Here is a 25,153-nt window from a genome sequence, read left to right as displayed (position 1 = left end):
ATATATATATATATATATATATATATATATATCATGGTATGCGTTCACTATACACTATTTGACAATACCATTTAAATACTGAATGTGAACATTATGAATATATGAAAAGACGAAGCAAAGTTATAGAAACACTCGAAATTGAAATTCATTTAAATAAAAATATAAAATCAAAATTGATTCTCTTTGATTGCAAATCATTAGGGTGAGTATTACCCTACTAAAAGCAATTTGTAATAATTATAAATGATGTATCATTTAAGCATGACATAGTATAAAAACCTTACGACTTTAAATCTAATAACATAAAACTCGACGCCAACTCTAGTTGAGTTCCCTTACGGCCTTGCTCGATTCAAATCCGAATTTTCTTTAGAATCACTACAGTTCTCGTACATCGTACACCTTTTAGGAAAATTACTATTTTTTATTTTTTTTTTTTTATACATATATATTAAATTTTTTTTTTACATATATATTACAATTATTTTAAAATATGGCTCCCCCGCGTGGCCCACGTAGTCCACGTTCGACTCGTATACGCGGCAAAGTTGTGGAATCCCAGAAGGAGAACTTGCGCGATTTATTCGAGATTATATATTGCAATGATAATCAAGAAATATCCGACGAAGATCTAAAGTTTATAAATGACAGCGTAAATTCAAACTAGAAAATCTCAGTTATCAATCGATAAATTTATTCCTTTTTACATTTCCATTGCAGTTTGATTTATATTCATGGAAAGATAAAGATTTCAACCAAGTGGATACGGCTGAATTGCATCCCGTTCGTGTATTCATACAACAACCCAGACCCAGATCGAGAATTTCCTCATATCTGTATGTGATAATGGGTCTTACATTATTTACGGGCTTTTTCAGCTGGCTTGCAGATGCTCAATCATAGTGTGATTCATACATTTATTACACAAACCTCTTTTGGTCGATCATAACAACTAAATTGTTTGTTAATTAACTGTTGTGACTCTAGTCGTTACAAATAAAGGTTTCGAAGCAGCAAGCGTGTAACTTAGTTTTAATTTAAGTTTTAATGTGTGTGGTTTCTCTATGCACGAATGCGTTCAGTAAACCAAACGAAATATTTGTATTTTATCAAATTTACAAAGTAAAACTATGATTTTGCTTTACAAATTCAATGGGGAACATATGGAAACACATTTCGTATTGGTTTGCAGAACGTTGGTTCATAGAACATAAGTCAACATAATTAAAACTTGACAATACAACTATAATTGAAGTTCTGTTTGATGGGTTCGTTTGGTTTTTTTTTACAAACTAATATTTAAAGTATTATATAATGTATATATAAATGTATTAAAATATATATGTATATATGTTATGTGGTAACATAAAACTAGTCGAATTTTATTGAATTAACGCCCGTGTCAATCTGACCGCCCCGATAGCTGCCGCGCTTCTTCTTAGTCTTCTCGTGCTTGAAGGACTTGCCACGTGTGAATTTTAGATCCTTGTTGGCGCGCTCTCCCCAGGAGCCGGCAGCGTTTTTCTATAATTATTTATACATATATATATATATGTATTTTATTTAAGAGTGTTTATTACAATATATTGTATACAATATACATATATTATGTTTTGCATGTGTTTGTCTGTGAGTGTGTGTTTGCGTGTGTGTGTGTTTGCGTGTGTGTTTTTGTCTATTTCATTAAAAAGAAATACTATGCTTGAAATGTCCAGGAAATGTGGAAAACTATTCCACATCTGAATTTTCTTGAAATGTCCAGAAATTGTGGATAGGTACTCCACACTTGATCGGTCTATCTATATGGTTATGGATACCCTCGTGTCGTGGGTTGGTGGCATAGATCACTAAACTACATTACTATATTAATTATCGAAAGTTATTTTCTTATTTTGTTTCGTCCCCGAATCGAAGGATTTGTTGCCGAAACCGCCACCGCCGCCACGTCCACCACCACCACGTCCGAATCCACCGCGACCACCGCGTCCACCACGATCGCCGCCGCCGCCACGGTTGAAGCCACCGCCGCCGCGGCCGAAGCCACCGCGTCCACCACGATCGCCGCCGCCGCCGCCACGGTTGAAACCGCCACGACCACCGCGATCGCCTCCACCGTTGCGATTGAAGCCACCGCCACGGTTACCACCGCGCTGCCCATCAAACGACTTGCGCTCAAAGCCTCCAAAGCTCTTACGATAACCACCGCCTTCTCCGTTTTCCTCTCCATTTTGATTGTTGCTCTCCCACTTGCTACGATCCGGACGGCCGGCAAAACCAGAGCCGCCACGTCCACGTTGTCCGTTATTGAACTTCTTGAAGCCACCGTCATTCTAGAATAAAGCAACACAAAATGGTTAAACACAAATTAGCCAAGCTGGTTGGAAAATAACAAAAACATTTTTTCAGTAACGGAACCGGCGAATGCCACAAATGATCTGAGATTTGAGTTTGAAAGGCGCTTTAGCTAATTTGTGAGTAACCCCTCTGTCGCTGCTTCATTCATGCACAACCCCAATCGTAAGACTATAGTAATGCTAGTTTGTCTGTCCCCAACCCACACCCACACCCACACACTGAAACACACACGTACGGCGCGCCACACTCAAATCCATTTGTGGCACTCACCTTAGCCTCAAAGGACATGTCCTTCACGCGCGAGTCTACGATCACCTCTTCGGTGCGGACACGGCGGAAAGGCGAAGGGCGACGTTTGCCGCCGTCGCTGTTGTTGTTAAACGGATTTTTCTTGTTGTTATTTGCATTGTTCGGCGTGGAGGTGAAGCCATTATACTTCGGCTGCTGATGCTGTTTATCAAAGGAGTTTATTAAAAAAAAAGTGGAAATTCGAAAGCAGATTCTGTTTGATTAAAAGCCCACCTGCTGTTGGTGCTTCGACTTTAACCATGCATATAAATTGGAAAGTACTAATAGATCTGAGCCCTGACATTTAAAAAAAAACGTAATTACGTGCTTATTAAAGCGAACGACAAATTTTAACCTTTTGTAAATATTTGATAAGCACAATTGCCCTGCGTCATTCAAACTGACATCCCATTATTATCGAATATCATATCATCATAAATAAAAAAAAATAAAAAAAAAAGCTGAACACCAACTCATTCTGAGATATTTAGATGGATTTTAATGAATTGCCCATACTTTAACAAATTTTCTATTTTTGGATTTCTTCTGATTTCTTCTTGATTATAAACGCTTGAGTAGAAATTTGCAAAACTCAAAATTCTGATTTAATGGCTACTTAAATTGTCAATATTCGGTACAGCATAACAACACTAACTAGAAAACTGCTTAGTGAAACCTCTTAATAAAAGCCTATATATATATAAATGGCATATATTAAATCTTTGACCAACTCACCTGCTGTTCACCTGACTTGACGAAATTGTTGTACTTCTTGTTGGGTGTTGCCTCGTCTTCATCGCCGCCGCTAAACTTGCGTTTCTTGCCAGCAACACCATTGGTCACAGCTTGTTGTTTCTTAGGCTTCACCTCGCCAGACTCATCGCTGCTGTCGCTGTCGCTGTCGCTATCGCTGCTCTCTTGCTTTTTGACCGCCATAGGTTTCTTCTTTGCTGGCGGCTCATCTTCGGACGAGGAGCTGTCAGAGCTTTCATCCTTTTTAGCCGGTGGCTTGGCTGCTGGCTTGGCTGCAGGTTTGGCCTCCTCCTCCTCATCGGAATCTTCCTCAGATGAAGATTCTTCCTTCTTGGCTGGGGCAGCGCCCTTTTTGATAGCTGGTTTGCCTGCAGTGTCTTCATCCTCGGAGCTGCTGTCCTCGGATGAGTCCTCAGATTCAGACTTGGCTGCTGGCTTCTTAGCAGGTGTTCCTGCTGGTTTCACAGCTGACTTCTTAGCCGGTTTTTCTTCTTCAGAGGAGGAATCAGAACTAGAGGACGCTGCAGCTTTTTGGGCCGGCGCTGCCTTAGCGGGTGTTGCTTTCTTGGGCGGTGCCTCCTCATCAGAGGAATCGTCGCTGCTGTCGGCCTTCTTGGCAGGGGTTGCCTTTGCCGCTGCCTTAGCGGGTGTTGCTTTCTTGGCCGGTGCCTCCTCATCAGAGGAATCGTCGCTGCTGTCGGCCTTCTTGGCAGGGGTTGCCTTTGCCGCTGCCTTAGCGGGTGTTGCTTTCTTGGCCGGTGCCTCCTCATCAGAGGAATCGTCGCTGCTGTCGGCCTTCTTGGCAGGGGTTGCCTTTGCCGCTGCCTTAGCGGGTGTTGCTTTCTTGGCCGGTGCCTCCTCATCAGAGGAATCGTCGCTGCTGTCGGCCTTCTTGGCAGGGGCTGCCTTTGCCGCTGGCTTGGCAGCTCCTTTCTTTTGCTCCCCTTCTGAATCGCTGCTGTCATCGCTGCTGCTACTGGATTCAGCTTTTTTAGCTGCCGGCTTAGACGCTGTTGCCTTTTTTGGTGGTTCCTCCTCACTAGAACTTTCCTCGCTGCTGGATTCGGCTGGCTTTGTGGATGGCTTTGCGGTCTTAGCTGGCTCCTCGTCGGAAGAGTCATCGCTGCTTGAAGACGTGGCTTCCTTGGCTGCAGTCTTTGCAGCGGGTTTTCCTTTTCCAGCACCGACAGCCTTAGTTGGCTGTTTAGCTGGCTCCTCATCGGAGCTGTCCTCGCTGCTTGATTCAGCTGCCTCTTTCGCTGAAGATGCCTTTACTGGTGACTTTACAGCTTCAGCTTTCGGCATCTCATCATCATTATCACTATCATCGCTGCTCTCATCTTCATAATTTGGGGGAACAGTCACTATCGGCCTCTCCACCACTTGCTCTTTTTCCTCATCGCTGTCAGTTTCTAACTCACTGTCCGAGTTTCCCAATGAAGCAATTGGAAGCTTTTGTAATGTGCTTCGGTAGTAAGCTATGATTTCTGTCAGCTTGGGTGTACCCTTGGGTACACGTTTCTATAAATATACAAAATAATTTATTATACAAAACATGTTGGGTTAGGGAAACACGTGCTTTCGGCATGGCGCGCACGCAAAACATATTAAAATGCGGCATATACGGAAAATACTGGGAGTTTATATTTATCAATCGCACTATCGATGTCGAGGCTTTGCGTGCAAATACAATACAAATTTAATTGAAAATGAAAATAAAAAAAGGCATACAAATAAAAAGCCGGAAGAACTTACCGCTTTTACTTTCTGCTCAAACACTTTCGCCAGGTTTTTATCCTTTGTCTTCAGATACTCATTAACAATAGCATCTACTAACTTAATTTCATCAGCCATTTTTTTTCTTGTTAATCTCTTCTTTATTTCTCACAAAAATTCAAGCAACGACTTACTCGCTGCAGTCACAAAAAAAAGACACAAATTCTACCAACGCACACACACGTGTTGTCTCGATAAATTTTGCATATTCGATAAATATACTGTCATGAGACTTAGAGTTGTACAGCACTAGCAAAATAGTGCGCTTAAAGGTACCATTTTGAACTAGCATTGATTCGAAAATTACACAATGCAGTTCATTTACTATGTGCATGGCTTATAACTAAAATAAATCCTTTGCAAATAATTTGTAAATTTGCATAGGATTTATGCATATTATAATTATATTCATATGATACAGACGTCGATCTCTGTTTGTTCATAGTTCGCTACCAGTTCGATTAAAGTCGCTCCGACTAAATCTTCACATCTCTATTTGTCAACACTGCCAGAAAACAGCTGTTGTTCATTTTGTTTGTTATGAAGTGAATTTTTATAAACTTTGTTTTACCGTAATTCGAACGTATAGACAGTAGATCGCATTAATTCTAAATAGCAAGCTGTTAAAACGAAAAGCTTTTTACGGCATATGTTAATAATTCAATAATATCCAAAGTGTACTAAATTCAAAATTTACAGTCATGGCCGATGAGCCGTCAATTCAACATGCCACACCCCCCGCAAGCACAAACGAACAAACGCCGGAGATATTTAAATTGAACAATGATTGTCTGGAATGTATATTCGAGCGTTTGCAAGATCTACGCAGCGAGGTAGCCTTCGCCAGAGTTTGCCAGCGCTTTCAATGGGTATGTCTAAACCGCTGGCGGAGCTCGCACATCTACGACCAGCTCGATATGGAAAAGTGGCGTGAATTACTGCCAAATTATGATGATCTGTGCTATTTCATAAAACAAATGCGTCCCTTCATACGCCACATAACGGTGTCGAGCTGTTTGTGCACTTTGCTGAAAGACCTGGAGGAAATGCAGATTTACGTGCTGCCCAATTTGACTAGTTTCTATTATGATCCGGAAGATGTGGATTGTTATCCATCAGATCGTAGCATATGCAAAATGGCCAAAATGATGCCGAATCTGTTGCGATTGCGTCTGACAACGCCAATACAAGGTCGTTATCTATCCAATTTTCGGCATCTGCAGGAGCTACATTTGTACGAGGACCAGCATAAGGCATACGAACTGCAGCAGGAATACCTCGATGAGGTCTGCAGGTAAGCCGAAGTGAGCTAAACGTAAATAACAATATAAATGATTGCTTATTTGATTTCTGCAGTCAATTGCCCAACTTGCAAGTGCTGGACATTCGAATGTACGATGTTATAAGCAAACTGCGGCTCAACAATTGCGTCGCCTACCTCAACAATCTCACCATCTTGAAGCTCAATTTGGCCACATTGAAGACAGTTCTAGCAGAGGTGCTAAAGCTACCGGCGCTCAAGCAGTTGATTGTGCTGCTCGACACCGAGTTTTGTATACCGGTGTCAGCGAGTGTGGATACTTACGACCACAAGATCCGAGAAGTGCACGAGTTCTACGAGATAATGGAGCGCAAAGCGCCGGATATTATAGGTTTTGCTGTTGACGGTTATTATATGCCTTTGGAGCCCGGCTGGGATGCAGATCTGTCCATTTGGTCGTATCGAAAGCTCCAGCGCCTGGCGATTTGTAGCTGGACCCATGCCGTAGATGTTTTGGAGCGTTACACCTGCATGACAAATCTGCAGTTGCTGTGCCTGCGCAATTGGACCAAAATGTGCGATGATGTTCTGCTAAAATTCATTGAGATGTGTCCAAAACTGCATCATCTGGATGTGTCCTATTGCCGAGAGCTGACGCCCAATTTTCTACAACGAGCGCTTAACATTCTGAAGAAGCGCGAACCAAACAAACAAAATAATAGATTTTCGCGCAAACCACCTCTGCTAATATATTACGTACTCTGTGGCTTTGAGGACTATGTTGATCTCAAGGTGGGTACTTAATTTAAATATCAGTTCTCCTTTATTCATAAATCGATTTCCTTGCAGGATCTTAAACGCTCACCCGAATACAAGGACTACATTTTGTTTATGGATGCCTTTCCAGTTAGCTCCGAACGTGGCCTAAGTTTCGTAGATCGCGGCTATCAATTTGATTTTGATTAAAATATTGGGGAATACAATTTGATCTTGTACATAACAAACAACTCATCGGCTTATTATAAATTCTAAAGACTCGTTACATATATTTATTGTAAATTTATGTTCTTTTGTGTTAAGTGACCGACGGACTAACAACAAATCAATTACAGTGCACCTCTTTAATTATATGTACATAAAAATCTATGTACAATGTATAGACGCACTTGAATTTTCTCCGTTGTATATATACTTTTTTGAATGCAAACATTAAAATTTCTGCGTTGTATACATATTGTTTTTATTTTATTATTACTATTTTATTGCAATAAAACTATAAATCAGCAGTCGACCTAATCAACATCGATGGTAGATATTTTCTTAAATTCAAAATAGTTAATTGTGACTGACATGCCTATCGATAGGTAGACACATACGGCTCTGTTTGAAATATAAATTTGGCTTTTCACAATACTTCAAATATTTCTATGCCAGTTATTGTTGTTTTTACTGAAATTATCAAGATTAAATTATCATGCACGATAAACAAATTAAAAGTCCACCTAGGAACATAGGTTCCTCAAACACCGCCAGTGTCTTAAAATTTATAAATGCTGAGCTAAATACCCCACAAGTAAGCGAAGAATAAAGATTTGTCCTTATCATAATTAAATATTTTTGTCTTCCAGAACAAAGTTTTGTTGGGCCTGGGGCTTGCCACAGCTGTTGGTATTATCGGTTATACAACGTATGTGCGCCACAAATACGAGCAGCTCGGTTATTATTTAGCTCTAAAGGAAGATGGCCATACCGAGTTTATAAAGAAAACATCCAATTGGGAAAAATAACTTTCTGTTTAATATAAAATTATATTCGTTAAAATTAAGGTTATCCTTCAATATACCTACATTAGATGATCGTTTGAAAAATACTGATCCATTCGTCTTTAGTTTAGATAGATTGAAAATTATATATTCATTATTTTTAATATGTTTTTTAGTCAAAAATATGTAAAATATATCGATAATAGTTCAGTTCCTTTTCAAATAGTAACTCACCACATTTCCAATGATTCAATATTAATCGTATGTGTGGCAGCTGGATTGTGCTTATCGATAGTCATCATAAAAGTATTCTCTTGTTTACTAGAATTGTGCAATGTGCTACAAAATTGTGGGAATTTGAGCAAATCTGTAAATTGAAACTATGAGTGAGAAAGAAACAAAAGCGCCTGGCGAGGGCATACGCTCCATTCGTAGCACTGGCGTTTTCAGACTAATCAACTTTGAACTTTATACGAAGCCGGTATGCAAATGAATTTGATATTTATCCTGAACACTGGAATATTTTCCGTTGTCTTTTGCAGAATAAAATTATCATGGGCATCGGATTGACGGCAATAGCAGGTGTATTTGGTTATATTGCGTATATGCGGCACAAGTACGAGAATCTTGGCTACTATGTGGCTGTTAAGGAAGATGGACGAGAAGAGTTCATTAAAAAAAAATCCAATTGGGAAACATAAGAATTGTTGTTTTCTTTTTGTTGTTGTCTGGAAACTATTTATTAACTGTGTAGCACAATTTGGTACATACATGAGTTTATTGCTGCTGTAGTAGTGGTGGCCGAAATATATATTCAAAAATCACAATAGTAGAAAAATGTTTTTATATAGTTTTTTCTTTCTTAACTTTGAAAAATTTGCGCACGTAAAGAAAACAGCACTAACATTTCATTATTAAATCAAATACAGGAAGCTCAAAAGTACATAATATGGGGGATGGGGCCCTGAAAAACCAAAACTTTTTTTTGTTTGGCAGCTGTTTTGCTTATTGCTGTTTTTGGTGCGGTTAACTCCTTCAATTGCTTGTTTTGCTTTGTATTTTGCTGTTGCTATTGTTGTTGTTGTTGTTGCTATTGTTGTATCACACATTTAACAGTTGATGGCATGTAATCATTACTAAACGGACAATTTGAGCGCCTTGAGCTCCTCCAAATACCTTGCCTCCATTTTAATTTTGTTTAACTGATTCAATTCCAGAGTTTCGCCTTGACTTTGTCGCGACTTGAGCTTCTTAATGTCCGATAACTTTTTGGCCACATTACGAATCTTGCGATCCTTGTCGCTATTATTGTTATTGTTGTTGGCATTATTGTTCGGCGGAACATTGCCATTGGCCTGATAATGACGTGGTGTGCCGAGCTCAACCGTGTTTTGTTGCTCATGCTGTTGATGCTGTTGCTGCTGCTGCTGCTGCTGTGGTTGGTATTGCTGATGCTGCCTGGGCTGCGGACGCTGCTTCTGCTGCTGCGCTGGTTTGCGCGGCGATTCACCAACATTTACAGCTGAACCTGTTGCGATCTCCTCCTGTTGCTGCAGCTGCTGCTGCTGCTGGTCCAGACCCTCAATGGGAGCCACTGCAGTGGCAGCCGCATCTAATGGTGTGCCATCGCCAGCTTCACGCTTGTTGTTGATGTTATTATTGCCCTTTGCTTTGCTGCCGTTGGTATTTCTCTTCTTATTTTTGCCAACACCTGCAAAGGATGCGAAACAAAACAAAATTAGATACGGAAGGACATTTCTAATAATCATAAATTAACTTTAATTGTTCTACAAAAAATAAAAGAAAAAAGGAAACAAAAATGACCGACGCCAAATCATTTATGATAAATATTCATCATCATCAAAGGTTTATATACCAGATGTCGAGAAATAATACAAGAATTACAGTTTTTATTTTCTTCTTTAATGCAGACAACAATCGAAGGCTTTCTCAATTTTAAGCGAAAGACTCAAGCTCATCTCGATAGCAAAATGATAATGAAACAAGAGGAAAACTAGAGGAAAATTCGAAAGTTTTCAAAGTATTGAAATCTTGAAAATTATAATGCTAAATAGTTGATATTAGTTGGGTTAATACAACATCTGAATTGGCTATTATCGGACAGTATAGAAAAGTATAGCTGACCCAAAATTACGTTATATCGGTGCAGAATTCATAGTTTTGGGATCGAAATATAACCATTGAAAATGTTTTGGTAGGCAATGTACGTTTTTTACTTACAGCCGCGTTCTCTAATATCCTACACACAATGCATTTGGGTTTTTATTTTGGTATGAGTGGAATGGAATGATGAATCTTTAGAATTTTTAGTAGCGCTTATGTTGGTAGGGTCGGTAGCGTCGATTGGGTCGCGTCGAGCTGACACTTGAGCTGCTATGGCCGTTGTTGACCATGCTCGTTACCATCTGGCCCTGGCCCTGTTGTTGCTCGCCGGAGCCCTGGCATCGCCGCATTATCGGATTATCCAAGTCATATTGTCTATGCCAAATTTTCCGGCTGCTATTACCTGGTGCTGTTGCTGTTAGTCCTGGCACCGTCTGAGGCTGCGGCAAATATTTTTCCGGATTTTTCCCCTCCTTGAGCAAACGCAAATGGGGCGGTGTGTAGGCCTTCTTGCTGGCCTCCGGCTGACTGGACTTGATGCCCTCATGTTTGGCCTTCGTGATTTTTGGCTCGGCAAATGTGTTATCCGCATACTGCTGCCACTCGATGCCAAGCAACTCCTGACCCTGCGGCCACAATGTCTCATGCAGCAATGCGCCCGAATAGTGATACACCTTGAATCTAAACACAATAAGTAAATATGAAAATTAGCTCTATAATTAATTGAGTCACTCACCCGTTGCTAATGCGCAGTCGGGGCGCAGTTGTTGCCGTGACAAACCATTCGCCATTCGGATGCCATTCAAAGTGTGTGGTGTCCGCACACTTTATATTGGCGATCCTCTCCTTCTTGCTAACATCCCACACTTCCACGGCGCCGGGTAGATTGCCAAAGCCGGCGAGCACAATCAGATTGCCAAATGGATTGAAGTAGGCGCAGTTACGTGGTCCCTCTCCAAAGTCAAAGATAACATCACACTTTAGATTATAGAGTGCTGCCTTGGATGGCATAAAGCCATAGACGACAACAAATTCATTGGCCTTGGGGCTCCATTTCACACAGTGTACGGGGCCCTCCTTCGATAGTGGCACAGAGCAAGTATCGCCCTTGGTGGCCATAAAATGTACCGCTTGATTGCCATAGTATGAGGCACCACTCTTGTCCACCTCCGTGCTCGTTAAAAGCAGCAGGCCGCTGCCTCGCTTATTCCATAGCATCTCGACGCGATCCGCTTGAAAGAAACTCTTACAGGCAACCGTTTGGTTCTGGCCCAAAGCTGGATACTTGTAGAGCTTACACATGGATGGTGCACCCTTAGCGCCCGGTGTATAGAATGCCAAATATGGCGGACTGTTGCCCGGACCGAGGGATAGCATACCGCCGCGACTGCCGCCAATTTTGCGTGATGCACTGGCAAATCCTTCAGTCGGGCCATTTGCCAAATCATAGAAAAGTGCTTCACCGCCGACGACCAGCGCAAAGATCGATTCATCAGATGACCACGATGGCTGCCAATCCGTTTGATTCTTTTGTACAATGGCAAAGACCTCCTTGCCAGTGGCAATCTCGTAAACAAGCAAATTCGCAGCACCCTCGGGACGATCTTTTGTGATGGCATAATGCTCCCACGTGCACAGATAATTGCCGCGCGGTGAGAACTTGAGATAGAAGGCCTTTGGACGCGGCAGCGTGCATTGTACCGGCCAGCAATCTCCGTCGCCAGTGTTGGAAATGGGCACACGTAGCACCTTCACCTCGGCACCATTCGAGTATGCAAAATACCGACCATCCGGACTAAAGCAGATCGAACGCGAACTTTTCGTCTCCTCTCGCGGCAAATTGGGCTTGTGTTCGTATGGCTGTTTTGCACCAGCTGACGACCACAGCTCAACAGCCACGCTAGAGCGAACTGGAAGAAGAGGCGGCGAAAGAAAGGCAAAAGAAAAGAAACACGAATTAGTTACCAACAGACACACACGCACACACATACATATACAAGCATATACACGCGGTCATAAGAAAGCGCCTCACATATGCTCAAATGGCAGCCCCGATTGGGGCGAATTATGACAGTGCATGGCGCAGGTGTTTGGCTAGCAAATGTTATTGCATTTAATTTATATTATTCGCTTTGTATATTTACTTGCAAGGGTAGGAACCACACCGTCCACAGCCGCAGCCATTGTCTTCAATCTCTCACACACACACACACGGTCACTGGCTGCAGTGTTGGTCAACAGTTGTTTGTGTACGCACGGTTGTATTGTGTTGTAATCGATAACGCTAAAGCAACATGCATTGGGCGCGCGTAAGACGAACATCAACCAAACGTATTCAAAAACTGCAACAAAATTTTATGCTCTACGTGAATTTCAAAACATTTTTAGACTAAAGAATTTAGTTATTATCAAACTTCAAGGCAAACTTTGTGCATAGTACACAAATTGTTGTTGTCGACTGGGGCTAAAACGACTTTCTCCCCATATACATGTATCACAAATTCTATACGCAACTTTAAAGAGTTTCCATTTCATTTCTTTTTCCTTTTATTTTTATTTACTTTTTTTGGCAAACTATTACGACAGTTAATGTTTAAACTTGTTGAAGCACATCTGAAAAACAAAATAAAAGTAACGCACAATTGGCATTGGAACTCGTTCAGTTACTTTCGCTGAAAATTGTGACCAAACAACGGAGCAGCGGCACAGTGGGGCAATCAATAGAAAACTCTGATATATTTGAGAAACTAATTGAATATGCATTAATTTAAATTTAACTAAATGACAATGAGTAAAATTAATTTTTAAATTTGTAAAATATAAATCATTTACTATTTGCTCTAACTGCCTAGGAACTACAGTCATTTGGTTCCACTGTTTGATCATGATAGATGTCGTTAAACGTCGATGTCACCTGCGTGTGGACAGATAGGCAAATAGACAGACAGAAACGCAGACAGAGAGGCAGACGAGTAACATGTAACGACCACTCATGTTTCAGTTGAACAATGTTTTCATTGTTTCAATTGTTACTATAAATTTTATTTTATTTATAATACAATCGCGCGCCTGGTCAAACGGGCGACTGCGACGACAATTGACTTCAAATTTCTTGCATTTACCAAAGAGAAATGCTAACACAGTCACAACTTTGAAAGTTTTGTAACTGTCAAGAAATATATGTACATATGTATGTGTATATATGTTTTTTACTTCATCTCCTGATAATAACCATCACAAATTGAAACTAATATAGCTTTGGCAATGCCAACGACAGCGACGACAACTTTCCCAAAATGAAAAGCGCCTTTAGTATAAACGCGCACCTCGCACTGTCGCACTCAGTCTCTATGGGGCGACAAGTGCTTACAGAATATGCGATTATGTAATAATATTAATTGTAATTCAATTAAATGCAGTCACTGGCTCAGCCATTTCGCAATGCTTTCGATTTTCATTGATGCAGGTGAAAACTCGAATGATATCAATTTCTAGGCTCTAAAACAATGAGCTAACTTTAATAAATTACTTTATTTTACAAAATCTATAAGAATATTGCTGAATATCCATTACACTACGTGATCCTTTTTACGATCTGCCACGCCCTCGAATGGTACATTTATATTTTTTGTGGAAATCGATAGAAATTCTACTACAATAATATAAATTTAGAGCTTCTAACTCTAGAAGTGTAGAAAATACATCTTTTCCTATATTGCCATGCCCTCAATGGGCATATTTATATTAGGCATATCTTATTGATTTTGAGCTCTCTAAATTCAATAAAGTCAATGCATAAATATATGTACATATATGAAGAGTGCTAATAAATATCCAACTAATTTAATTTGTGATTTCTTACTTGTTTCGTAGAACCTATAGCCAATCATCATAATCACAATCACAATCTCGATTCGTTCTCCAGCAGGTGCCGAAGGCGATGAGGGGTGCACAGCATATGAAAACCAAGCAGCAGCCGCATAAAACAAATCCCAAAATGATGAGACCTATTAGCAAAAGTTTTAAATTACGAGAATTCATTTTTTTAGTTTTTCGTTTGAGTAAGACAATTTCGTAATGTATTCAACGTGTAACTGTAAAGTAAAGGCACATTCTGTTAATTTTCAGCATACCCCTAATTCATCAAATAGCAATAAACCATTTAAAACATATTTGAAATTTTTATTTTTGAGATAACAAAAAATTTGAAATCGAAATGAAAGCTTGAAACGAAATGTTTTCGAATTGGAAATTAATTGAATTAGACGATCACGATCTTATCCTATCCCCGAGAGAATTGTCTCAGCTCCTTTTGCCTGTGGCCTGTTGTTGGTTTCTCTGTGGCTGTTGCTGAGTATTTTCTTCATCATCCTCATCATCTTGATTTCGGTTCCTACAGCAGGTCAAACAGCAGCCCAAGCAAGCCAAACATGGACAGCACAGAATCAATATCACACAACAGCAACACAGAAATATGAGTAGTACAAAAACCCCAATAACGGCATATATAATATTCCATGACTTCTTCTTTTTTACCGCCATCGATTCTTATTGGCCTGACTCTTCATGAAGCCGAAATTGCACCCATGAAGCTAACCAAAATGCGCTCAATTTGTTTTACTGAATTTAATACCAAAATGTATTCCAATAATTTTCTGTGCCTAAAAATCCAAAAACCAAACTATTGATTCCAATAAAAACAGCAAACAAAAAATTTAATATAATTTTTGTGACTATTGAGGCATTGCACACTTTGTTAAAAATGAATATTTACTTGTGAGAACTGTGGAACATATATTTTATATTAACATTTAATAATCAATAATTTTTTAAGCTAGCTTAAGCAAAAAACTTTCAAAATAAATAAAACAGATATCGGAGCTTGCAAATCTTTGTTAGAAATAAAACCTAAAACATTATATATATATATATATATATATATATATATATATATATATATATATATATATATATATATATATATATATATATATATATATATATATATATATATATATATATATATTTCATTTTCATTTCATTTTATAATAAAAAAATTATAAATAAAAATAAAATAAAGTATGCTATTTTTATGTGTTATATTTTTAATTTATTAATATTTTTAGCGACATCAAACTGTTCATATTAATTATACTTTTAACGGAATTAAATTGTAGCTTATATAATATAATTGAATAATTAATATAATACTATTTATGAGCTTCGGCTAAGTTGATGAGATTTGAAGACTGTTCACAAATTTCTACACATATACACAGACATGTATATTATATATATGCATATATTATACATACATATATACGCACTTTGTGGCAGCCCCCAGTCGAACCCCATTGATGGTATTCGAGGCGTTTGTCATTCGCATTTGCTGCTGCAGTTTTCCGCCGCCGCCGCCGACGACGCAGCGCACACATGAGCCGAGGCCAGAGCGTGGCCAATGTTAAGACCCATCCCCGATTCCAGAGTTGGCAACAGGTTACGAGCAATGCGCCGGCGTTGCGGCGCGGTCGCGTCGTCGCAGCAGCAGCGACAGCGGCAGAGCAGCCGAGCGACAGCCAAGTGCTTAAGGAATGGTAAACGTTACCTGTGCACCTCAGTCCAAGGTGAGCGCTCGTGCTGTTCGGTTTGGTTTCTTTTGGCTTGGTTACACGCACTCACATACACACACACACACCCAAACACATATATATGTGTACATGTATATATACATATATATATAGAGAGATATAGAGATATATTGCCGCGTTGTTCCACTCCTCCTCACTGAAAGACCAAAGACGGCTGAGCTTGAAATTGAAATTCTTTTGTGTTCCCTGGCCCTGAATCGTGTGCGCTCGCTCTGTTACGTGTTTCGATCAAGTGCGGTGCAGAAAGCAAATAAAATTTGTATACACCAAAAAATAAAAAAAATCATAAAGAAAACATAAAAAAACCACCAGCAAAAGGAGAAAAAAAAACGTTAACAAGAATCATCGCTGCTGCCAAGTACAGCAGGCCAACAAACACACAAACAAACAACCAAACACACAGTTTAAAAATGGAATACCGGTGCTTAAGTAGAAGTTCTGTCAAAGTAAGTGACCCCAATAAGCCAAGCAAACAACAAAAAAAATCACACCAAGAGTGAACTTAGCCTTAATGCTCGACCCGAAGATGCTCTGCAGCTAGCTCAGATCAATTGTGAAGTAGGAGAAAATGATATATAAGATACAAGATAAAAAAAACCTAATTAATTTATGGGGTATAAGAATATCATAGTGAATAAAAACATCCTTTGGATTTAGACTGCTCGACTTAAATATACGAAATTTGTTATTATAAGATTGTATCGAGATTATGGATGTCATGTAGAAAGAAAATAAACAGAAGAAATTCATATTCGACAGAAAGTAAAGAAAAGTCCTTTGGGCTTTTTGCTAAGAGATTTATGGAGAGGTTATGACTGATTGACCTTAACTAGCGAAAATTTGTCTTGTGTAAGTTGTCTTTAGATTTTATCGATAGTTTTAAATAACTGATATTTCTAAGGAGCAAATGAAATGATGAGAAGCGATTTTTGTTACTTGTTTATAAATCTAGATAAAAGAAAATCGAAATGGAATTTGGTGGCAAGAGAACAAAAATGCTCTCTGGACTTTGTTACTAAGAGAATAAATTCCTGAGTGATTTTCTCCAAGCAATTTTGTTTGACCCAAAGAAATTTCTTTTTATTCGTTTCGGAACTAATAAACTCTGCTCTGGTTATTTATATGAGTCGAACGAAAATTGATCAGTAATTTTTGTTCATAGAAGATGAAGTTAGACTTCCTTAGATCTTAGTTCGGAATCCTTAGCAACTGTAGTATTCATTTAAATAATTATCTGTTCCAACCGTATATATTTTCTCTACTTCAATACGCGTTTAAATATGTATACTCTGTTACGATCTTTTGAATTGGTGTATATAATATATATACTCTATTGATTTACATTCATTATTAAATGGCTTTTCACTCTTAGCGTGTTGCATGAGCTGCTGCAACTTGTTAATTAGCTTTGTCCATACCATTTGGTTGCTTCAAAGAGTACAGGGTATAAAGAGCGACACCAGCCAATGAAGCGCCCACAAGGAAGCTTCGTCTCAGCTAAGCTGAAGCTCTCCAGCCGCTGCTGCTGCTGCTGCCTCTCTGACTCTGGCTCTGACTCTGACTCTTTGCATTGAACTTGGCATTGTTCTCAGTTCAGTTGGCGCTGTCGTCGTCGTGTCTGTATTCCTTATGACGCTGCAAACCAGTATGCCATTAAACTCTGCACTTATATATACACATATATCTAGACATACGAGCGCGTATACAAGTATATTTAGGTGCGTGTGTATGTGTGTGTGCAGCCCAACCCAACTGACTGCAGAGAGTCGTCACCCAAGCAACGCCTTGGTGGTCCAATAAAGATTAAGTGAATATTTTGTTTTTATGGGCTTGGCTGCAGTCGTCTAGCCTGTGGCCCGGACTCGGGCAGGAATTTGCAGCTGGAGCAGAATAGCCAAAGCCACACACACGACCTATTTCTGTGGCCAGCCAATCACTTGCTAAAATTATCACCTTTCTTTGACTTTCTTTTTGCTGCTTCGCTCAGTCCGAGGTCTTAACGAATTTTTAATGAATTTGCCTTGCTTGAATATAACTTTTACTAGCTGCCTGTATTTTTATTTTTATTTTTATTTTTTTTTTTTTTTGCATTTTTTTGTATGCTTTGTAACTCGTGTCACGTTCACAACGTGCATTTATGGCCATTCCATGAATAGATTTTTACAACAATTGCCAAATGCGGAAGCAATTCAAAAGAGTTGAAGCAAAGGCCTAGGAGAAGTTTTAGATCTTTTGCTGAAGCTGTGACCTAGTACTATGTAAGGAAAATTTATGGGCCCAGCATGAACACAATAGATATGGGCGAAAAAAATATAGATACATTTAAACTAGAGAGTTTTTATGTAAATGGAGTCAGGTATAGAGAAATATTTTAAAAATTGATACCAGAAAATTGGTTGTTAATATCCATATAAATAATTTGAATTAAATTGCTTTTTAATCTCTTATTGACTATTTTTAGCCAAGGGGAAATATTCAAACTTGATGTAAACATAAAAGACCACAAGAGAAAAATACATATTTTTGTTAAAAGTATGCTCTATTCCACTTCATTCATTTCAATGAATAAACTTTGCATCTATGTATTTATTACTTTGATTCCATCACAAATTAACTGAATAGACTTTACCTCTAACAAAATAAACAATTTACCTAAATATACATACTCGTGCCTAATACCCACTTCACCCATATCGCATCGCATATCATTTGCCAATCCCATTTGTTTGGACTTAAAACGTGCTCGGTTAGAAGCCGTGCTGAAGATGATTCAAAATGAATTCCCAGACTGATTCAATGAGCCGCTAGCAGTTGGCCCAAAGCAAAATACAAAGTTTGTTGTTGTTGTTGTTCGTTTCATTCGTTCCGTTTTTTGAAAAGTAGGCTAAACATATTCATACTTTGATTTTTATGGAGTCCCGTGATTGTTTTTTTTTTCATCTGCTTCTTCTTTTTGGATGGTTGTGCTTCGAGCCGGTCTTTTCATACACACGTACGCACACACATACACATGTACATATGTATATATGCCCTTCGGAGCGTGAAAATCTCATTCATGCGTGCCTCTGATCTTTGTTGTTCTTGTTCTTCTACCTTGAGTGTGACGAAGATGAACCCAACCTTAAAAAACGATTTGAATATTTGCAAAACGGTGAAGAATTAAAACAAAAAACTGTAAAACAAAGAAGATAATTCTGTTTCTGGGTCACAATGCTGTCATTGTGTTCATTTTGTGCGCAAATCTATGTGTATATAGTTCCAGTCAGATAGGATAAATACGAAATATTTGTGAAAATTCACAGTATTTTCAGAAATGTGTGTTAATTGGCATATTTAATGTAGCGCCAAGAACTAACAGTACTTCTTGCTTGCCCCTTAATTGATGAGACGTGTTTGCCTCAAGCATTCATAGATATAAACAGCTTCGGCTTCTTTCTCTTTGTCGTAGTGAAATCCAAATTCCTGAACAAAACAAAATTGTAATAATAATGTATAGTAAAATAAAGCGTAATGAGTAAAAGTGTCAGCGACTGTAGCTAATTATTATTATTGTTATTGTTATCATTATTATTTCGGTTCTACTTGGGCACGGCGAAATTTTTGTTTTATTTGCTCTTAACCTCATTTCCACGCGCGATCGCTAACAGCCGACAGCCGACAGCCGACAGCTGCTGCTGCTGCTTCTTCTTCTTCTTCTTCTTTAGCTGGACAATGGCTAAAATACGCACACAGCATGCGAAGTAGCCCAAAATGAAAGCTGTTGTTGTCATCGTGTGGGAGGCAGAAGAAGCAGAGAGAGAGAGATAGCGAGAGAGAGAGAGAGAGAGCAAGAGCAAACGGCAAGCCGCAGCCATTGCACTTGTCTCTGTCTTTCCCTGTCACACCAATTGCTAGCGCTTCTAACTGTGCTTACAGCTACGGTTGCTGTTGCTATTGTTGTTGTTGTGGTTGCTGAGTCTGAGAAAACGTGCTTTGCATGCCTGGCGAGCGAAAAAAAAAAACCGCATTGAAAGTTTTGTCGCTTGGGGTTATCACGTCAAAGCGTAGAATCTCGTGTTGTTGTCTTGGCAGCTGCAGGTAAACTACAAAAGCAACAACAACAACAAAAAACAGCCTAATGGGCAAACGGTTAAAAAAAATGCATAGAAATGCTGAGAACTGCCCAAGTTGCAAGCACTCCATTTGATTTATCGTCTTTGTAATCGATTGGAGTGTTGGGCAGCCTGTTTGATAGAAACTGTGCTAGTAATTCATCGATCCTGCACGAGTTGTGTTGGTCAGCGAACAACAAAGGCCTTGAAAACTGTGCCATGCTAGACAAAACAAACAAATGGCAATTTATTTCATTTTAAACAGACTCCCATTGAGAACATGGAGTGGAGCAGCTGCTGGCAACGCTTATCAATAAACCAGTTTCGAGTTGTTTTGCTATTTGTTTGCTGTCAGTAATCTGTCGTCGCCCCATTGCTCTGGCTCTGCTCTGGATCTGCTATGCTTTCAAGAGCCAATTTTCACTATGGAGCTAAGAGCCAGAGCAGAGCGCCCCATATTATTGTCTGGGGCAATTTGTGCTTTGTATTAGAATTAAATATTGTTTATTAAATGCCTATGCTTTTCCAAAAGCTTGCAGCTAATGGGCGAAGATCCAAGCGTGCGACATGTGAGTGAGTGATTGAGCCATACAGAGAGACGAGCGCGAGAGAGAGAGAGATGAATGTGGGTCGTTAACCTCAATATAACGGCACCTTATATGTACGTATGTAAGAGCTCTCATACGTATAGGATGTCTGTATGTGTATGTGTGTGTGTTTGCATGTGTGTGCTCTTGATAGTTTTTGCTGTTTCTTTTGCTGTAGTTTTAATTCTTATTCTTTCTAACCTGCCTGCCTGCTTGCCTTGTCTTGGTTTTTATTTGTTATTATGCGTTAAGTCACCAACAACAACAATAGCAAAACATTTAGTGCGTTGCCGCTGCTACTTTGAAAATATTATTGTAGTTTTTGCTGTTGTTATGTAAGCGTCGCTAATGACTGCGCATTAGTCCGAAATGTTGAAATTGTCGCCGCGAGCGCCTTCAATGGGTTTTTGATTAATGCATGATTTTACAATTTCTAACCCAATTATAGCTGAAGCGAGATGGACTGAAAAAAGCAGCTTATCATAATTATTATAATTATTTGCATGTTTATTTTTTCCTCTCATTTTTTGTTTGCCCAGTCATTGGCGCGACAATTTCAATGAACTCCAAATATGACAGTTACAAAAGAAAGAAGCAAGAAGAAAATAAAAACTAAATAAGAGTTGCCACTCATCGGAGCTCCTTTCTTTTCCCAAAGCTGGCAACGCGATGGCCATCGAATGAAATGCTCGAGCGATTGCTTAAATGTGAAATTAGTTTAATTTAGAGGCGGCACTAGGTATGTGTTTATTATGATTATTAAACGAAATTGTTAGGGGACCGTCGGCCGTCTGTCCGCTCTTCGCCCAAAAAACAGAAAGTTTAAAACCGGCATTGACAATGGCGCCTTTAATGACAGAATTTGACAAAAGGGCCAGAGACCCAGAGTTCAGGTGAGAGTGTTGTAAAACCTGTGCAACAGCAACGGCCAAACAACAACAATAAATGCGACGACTTCATTAATTTCTTGTAATGAATGTGAAAAGAATTAAATAATAGAATTTCGCTTTCATTTACTTCCCACCATGCGCAGAGACACACGCAATGGGCTATATAATGAATCAAGCCACAAGCATTTCGTCAAATGTGCAATTGAAAAGAAAGTTTAGTTTTATTTTGTTTTTCTTTGTATTTTTTTATTTTTTATTTCTTTGGTATGTGTGCTTTCGCACGCAATAGAAATCCAAAGTAATTCAAAGCGAGCCGACGATCACATATCATAAAAGCCATGTTTTAAATCAATTTAAAAATACCTTCGCATTGACATTGCAATTATTCGTATATAAAAATAAACACCAATTGTTGCCGAGGACAAGGCACGTTACGATGGCGCTGGTCGATTGCTGAAGTTCGATTGTCGGGCTTGAGCTTATTATCTTCTTTTTTTTCAGCAAAACATACGTGAAATGATTTTCTCAGAGGCAGCTCATTTCATTTTTTTTTTTAGTTAAAAGCAAATTATGTACTGCTGCAATTTGATTCAATGGAAACTGGTTTTTCGGCAGTGGCCTCTTGACTTTTTTTTTTGGTCAGGCCAACACTTGATCAACAAAATCTGCACAGAGAAAGTGAAAGAAAATACCAAAAAAAAAAAGTAGAAAAAAAATCAAAACAAGCCAACGATACATAAAAGCTACGAGAAGTGGTAATAAAAAGTTCAGACCGTATTAGAAGCCAACTTTGCATGTTGTTGAAAAATGTCTTAACATTTTTCACGTTGTTGTTGCTGTGGTTGTTGCTGTTGTGGTCTGCCTTGCTCTGTGTGCTGTCGGCCGCGCCAATTGGAATTTCTTCTTTTGTTTTTACTTTCACGTATGGATATGGGGGCGATTGCGGTTACCATGATTATTTATGAATTCTACTAATTTGCCTAGCGAGCGCGGCTACATAAGTCGAAGCGGGTCAAGACTACCATTGCCTGACTTCGTTTTTGAGAGAGAAAAGAAATTTGTTTTTTATTGAGGCTTGAGGAATGCCAGTTAGAAAACTTTTTGATATTAATCGCTGGATATTTTAATTGTCTTTTTATTTTTATTTAATTTTATTTTGTCTTTGTAAGCTATAAACCTACTTAGTTTCAAAGTGCTTAATAGTATTAAATAGATTAGAATAATATAAATACTAAATACATCATAAAAATGCGATATTATACAGCTTATTTTTGTCTTGATAATAGAAATACTAGTTTAACGACTATAAAATAATAATAAATAAAATAAATACTAAATAGATATACGAGGGAATTAATGACTTTTAAATTAGATAGATCAAATAGAGTTTAAGATTATCTTAAAATATAAAGCCTAAATATATACATACACATATGCTATACAGGGTATTTTGAGGTTCGGCATCTGATTTTGATTGTTCTAATGCCTCATGACACAGCAATTTTTTGCCTGTCGCTTATTGGCTAGATCGCTGTACCCGTTATAAGTACTGGCTTGTCTCTTAACCATATCAATAACATATTAAATATGCAATTCATATGTATTTTTTCTGCTCTCTCGCTCTATCTCTTGACAGCATCTAACGGCACTCTGCGTCATCAGCATTGCACTCACCTGCGCCAATGCGGCGCTGTGGCCCAGCTTTAGCAGCGGCAGCAGCAGCAGCAGCAGCAAAGCGGACGATGCGCCGCCCAGTAAATGCACCGGCGCGCGTGGTCTGAAATATTTATCTGGTGATGCGTTGACAGATTCACTAGACTGCCTGGGTCCCAATAATGCGCCATATCCAAGGTATTTACACATATATATGTATATGTATACATAGCCAACAAAAAGTGTGTCTGTGTGTGTGTCATTCATTGACAACTCATTACGCTTCGGTCACAATGCAAAACTTTCTTTTCTAACGCCTCTGCCTATCGCTTTGCTTCGTCTATCTATTGCAGCGCGGCCGTTGCGCGCACATTCTCCAATTGGAACGGAAATTCGCGACGTGGACGTCAAAGCAAATTGCCCAGCACATTGGATCCAGCAATAACCAAGAGTGCACTGTTGAGGGCCTACGATGAGGTAAACAATGAGGCTATCGGAAGCAATCGTTATGGTAAGTCGGTCAACCGCAAATCAGCTAATGCTAATGGTTGAATGATTAAATGACTGACTGACTGATTGATTGTTTGACTCTGTTTCGCTGCAGGTCGTTCTATAAAGAACGCATCGCCGGCGCAACAGTGCAAGAGCGATACGCCAGCGCGACTCTGCAAGACGCGCTACAACACAACCGCACCCATGTATGGCGTTAGCTTGACCTCTGGTCAGCCCGTGACAATTGTGCAAAAGTTTCCCGATCTGTTGCAACAGGTGGTCTTCGAGGTTTGCGAGTGAGTATTAAAGAACCAAATATTTACTTTGAAAGCCGTTTGTTGAAAGCTCCATTAAATCAAAGTATGTGTTAGGCGCTCGCAGACTGATGATTTCATTGCATTTATCATACTAAATTAATTGAATGAGCTTTTGGGAAAGCCCTTAGCGTCTGAGGTGAAATATTTCCATATGCTGTGTTGCCAGACTAATGAGCGATATTTATTCAAATTAACGTCAAGCTAATTTGCTGAAATGACAATTTAAATTTTTGCACAAACTAATTAACATTTAATAGTTGATATTTATTATGATAAATGAACTAATTAAACTTTTGGATTTTTTTCATACTTTTGCATATGTATATAAAATTAAATTACATAAAGAAATAATATTAATAATGCTTAATTTTTGCTGCAGATCCTCTGAATGCGATGTTGTGCGCGGCGAGTGCACGCAAACCTATGTGCCTTATTTATTCCTGGTCATCCCTCTTGGACCAGTGACGCTGACTGGCCAGGATTATGTGCTCGTTGAGAGTGGTTGTGTGTGCAAACCGAAATATTCGACGGGCGCTGCTCAAGAGCCGAACATGATACCGTAAGTTGGATGGAGAGTGTACTTGACACTGGTATACAACAGCAACCAAAAGAACTGAGCGAGTTTATGGGGATGGAGCGGCTAAATTTACATAAATCTGGAATTATTTTTTGTAGCAAAATCGTATTTTCAATGTTTTTTATTCGCTTTTCGTTTGTCTCTCTTCATACACATGATGCTGTTAGAATGAAATAGGCTTTTGCTCGAAAAATAATGCTTAAATTAAGTTTTAAATTAAAATAATTCGAATAAATTATTCAAGATTACATGAAGAATCATCCTCGGCGGATAAATTTATTTGATTTGTGCTAAAAAAAAAATAATAATTAGAGACAAATGATGCAAAACACGCAATTTAAACGGCATAAACAAATTTAGTTCATAATTACATATAATAAATTAATTATAACAAGCCTTTTTAACGTTTTGTTAAAATTTATGTGTATGTACTAATTTTAAATTAAATAAATTATTTAAATAAACAATTTAATTGAAATAGATTTGATATCATTCGATAAGCTCAGTCAAATATATTAACGGTCTACTTTTTGAACTGAAATTTAATGGCAAATCGAGTGCGATACATTTATCATATA

General features: G+C 38.8%; 5 protein-coding genes across 9 annotated transcripts; 3 read left to right on the top strand and 2 right to left on the bottom strand.

The window, feature by feature from the left end:
• Positions 1 to 1,104: 1,104 nt before the first annotated feature.
• Positions 1,105 to 5,387, bottom strand: Nopp140 (nucleolar and coiled-body phosphoprotein 1). Of its 3 annotated transcripts, none has more exons than XM_089260105.1 (4): positions 5,152 to 5,387; positions 3,379 to 4,917; positions 2,626 to 2,805; positions 1,105 to 1,524 (listed from the first exon to the last, which is right to left on the bottom strand). In XM_089260105.1, exons 1-4 carry the CDS (start codon positions 5,248 to 5,250, stop codon positions 1,372 to 1,374), a joined length of 1,971 nt encoding a protein of 656 aa, XP_089116231.1. In that variant the 5' UTR covers positions 5,251 to 5,387; the 3' UTR covers positions 1,105 to 1,371. The 3 variants fall into 3 exon arrangements, 2 of the variants coding, with proteins under 2 accessions (XP_089116231.1, XP_089116230.1); XR_016196790.1 differs by lacking the exons at positions 1,105 to 1,524; positions 2,626 to 2,805 and adding exons at positions 1,556 to 1,696; positions 1,738 to 2,330 and having other exon boundaries at positions 5,152 to 5,375; XM_089260104.1 differs by lacking the exons at positions 1,105 to 1,524; positions 2,626 to 2,805 and adding an exon at positions 1,556 to 2,330 and having other exon boundaries at positions 5,152 to 5,375.
• A 237-nt stretch (positions 5,388 to 5,624) lies between these two features.
• On the top strand, positions 5,625 to 8,677 carry LOC108651209 (uncharacterized). The gene is made up of 4 exons (XM_089260108.1): positions 5,625 to 6,466; positions 6,529 to 7,225; positions 7,283 to 8,006; positions 8,062 to 8,677. Exons 1-3 carry the CDS (start codon positions 5,874 to 5,876, stop codon positions 7,397 to 7,399), a joined length of 1,407 nt encoding a protein of 468 aa, XP_089116234.1. The 5' UTR covers positions 5,625 to 5,873; the 3' UTR covers positions 7,400 to 8,006; positions 8,062 to 8,677.
• Positions 8,518 to 9,017, top strand: LOC108651218 (small integral membrane protein 8). Its single transcript, XM_018100723.3, has 2 exons — positions 8,518 to 8,677; positions 8,739 to 9,017. Exons 1-2 carry the CDS (start codon positions 8,579 to 8,581, stop codon positions 8,895 to 8,897), a joined length of 258 nt encoding a protein of 85 aa, XP_017956212.1. The 5' UTR covers positions 8,518 to 8,578; the 3' UTR covers positions 8,898 to 9,017.
• Positions 9,018 to 9,271: 254 nt separating this feature from the next.
• Positions 9,272 to 14,361, bottom strand: eIF2A (eukaryotic translation initiation factor 2A). Of its 3 annotated transcripts, none has more exons than XM_089260103.1 (4): positions 14,183 to 14,361; positions 11,057 to 12,230; positions 10,724 to 11,001; positions 9,272 to 9,907 (listed from the first exon to the last, which is right to left on the bottom strand). In XM_089260103.1, the coding sequence occupies exons 1-4, from the start codon at positions 14,211 to 14,213 to the stop codon at positions 9,333 to 9,335; spliced, it is 2,058 nt and encodes a 685-aa protein (XP_089116229.1). In that variant the 5' UTR covers positions 14,214 to 14,361; the 3' UTR covers positions 9,272 to 9,332. The 3 variants fall into 3 exon arrangements, 2 of the variants coding, with proteins under 2 accessions (XP_089116229.1, XP_017956195.1); XM_018100706.3 differs by lacking the exon at positions 14,183 to 14,361 and adding an exon at positions 12,465 to 12,772; XR_001925527.3 differs by lacking the exon at positions 14,183 to 14,361 and adding an exon at positions 12,465 to 12,775 and having other exon boundaries at positions 9,747 to 9,907; positions 10,438 to 11,001.
• A 1,560-nt stretch (positions 14,362 to 15,921) lies between these two features.
• Positions 15,922 to 25,047, top strand: LOC108651213 (uncharacterized). Its single transcript, XM_018100717.3, has 5 exons — positions 15,922 to 16,414; positions 23,173 to 23,387; positions 23,543 to 23,700; positions 23,794 to 23,977; positions 24,378 to 25,047. Exons 1-5 carry the CDS (start codon positions 16,379 to 16,381, stop codon positions 24,559 to 24,561), a joined length of 777 nt encoding a protein of 258 aa, XP_017956206.1. The 5' UTR covers positions 15,922 to 16,378; the 3' UTR covers positions 24,562 to 25,047.
• Positions 25,048 to 25,153: the final 106 nt, after the last annotated feature.

Source organism: Drosophila navojoa, chromosome 4 (assembly GCF_054131105.1).
Source record: "Drosophila navojoa isolate 15081-1374.11 chromosome 4, UAZ_NAV_1.0, whole genome shotgun sequence".
NCBI classification, from domain to species: Eukaryota; Metazoa; Arthropoda; class Insecta; order Diptera; family Drosophilidae; genus Drosophila; species Drosophila navojoa.
The sequence above is the reverse complement of the archived record's forward strand: the minus strand, read 5'-3'. Positions and strand labels throughout refer to the sequence as shown.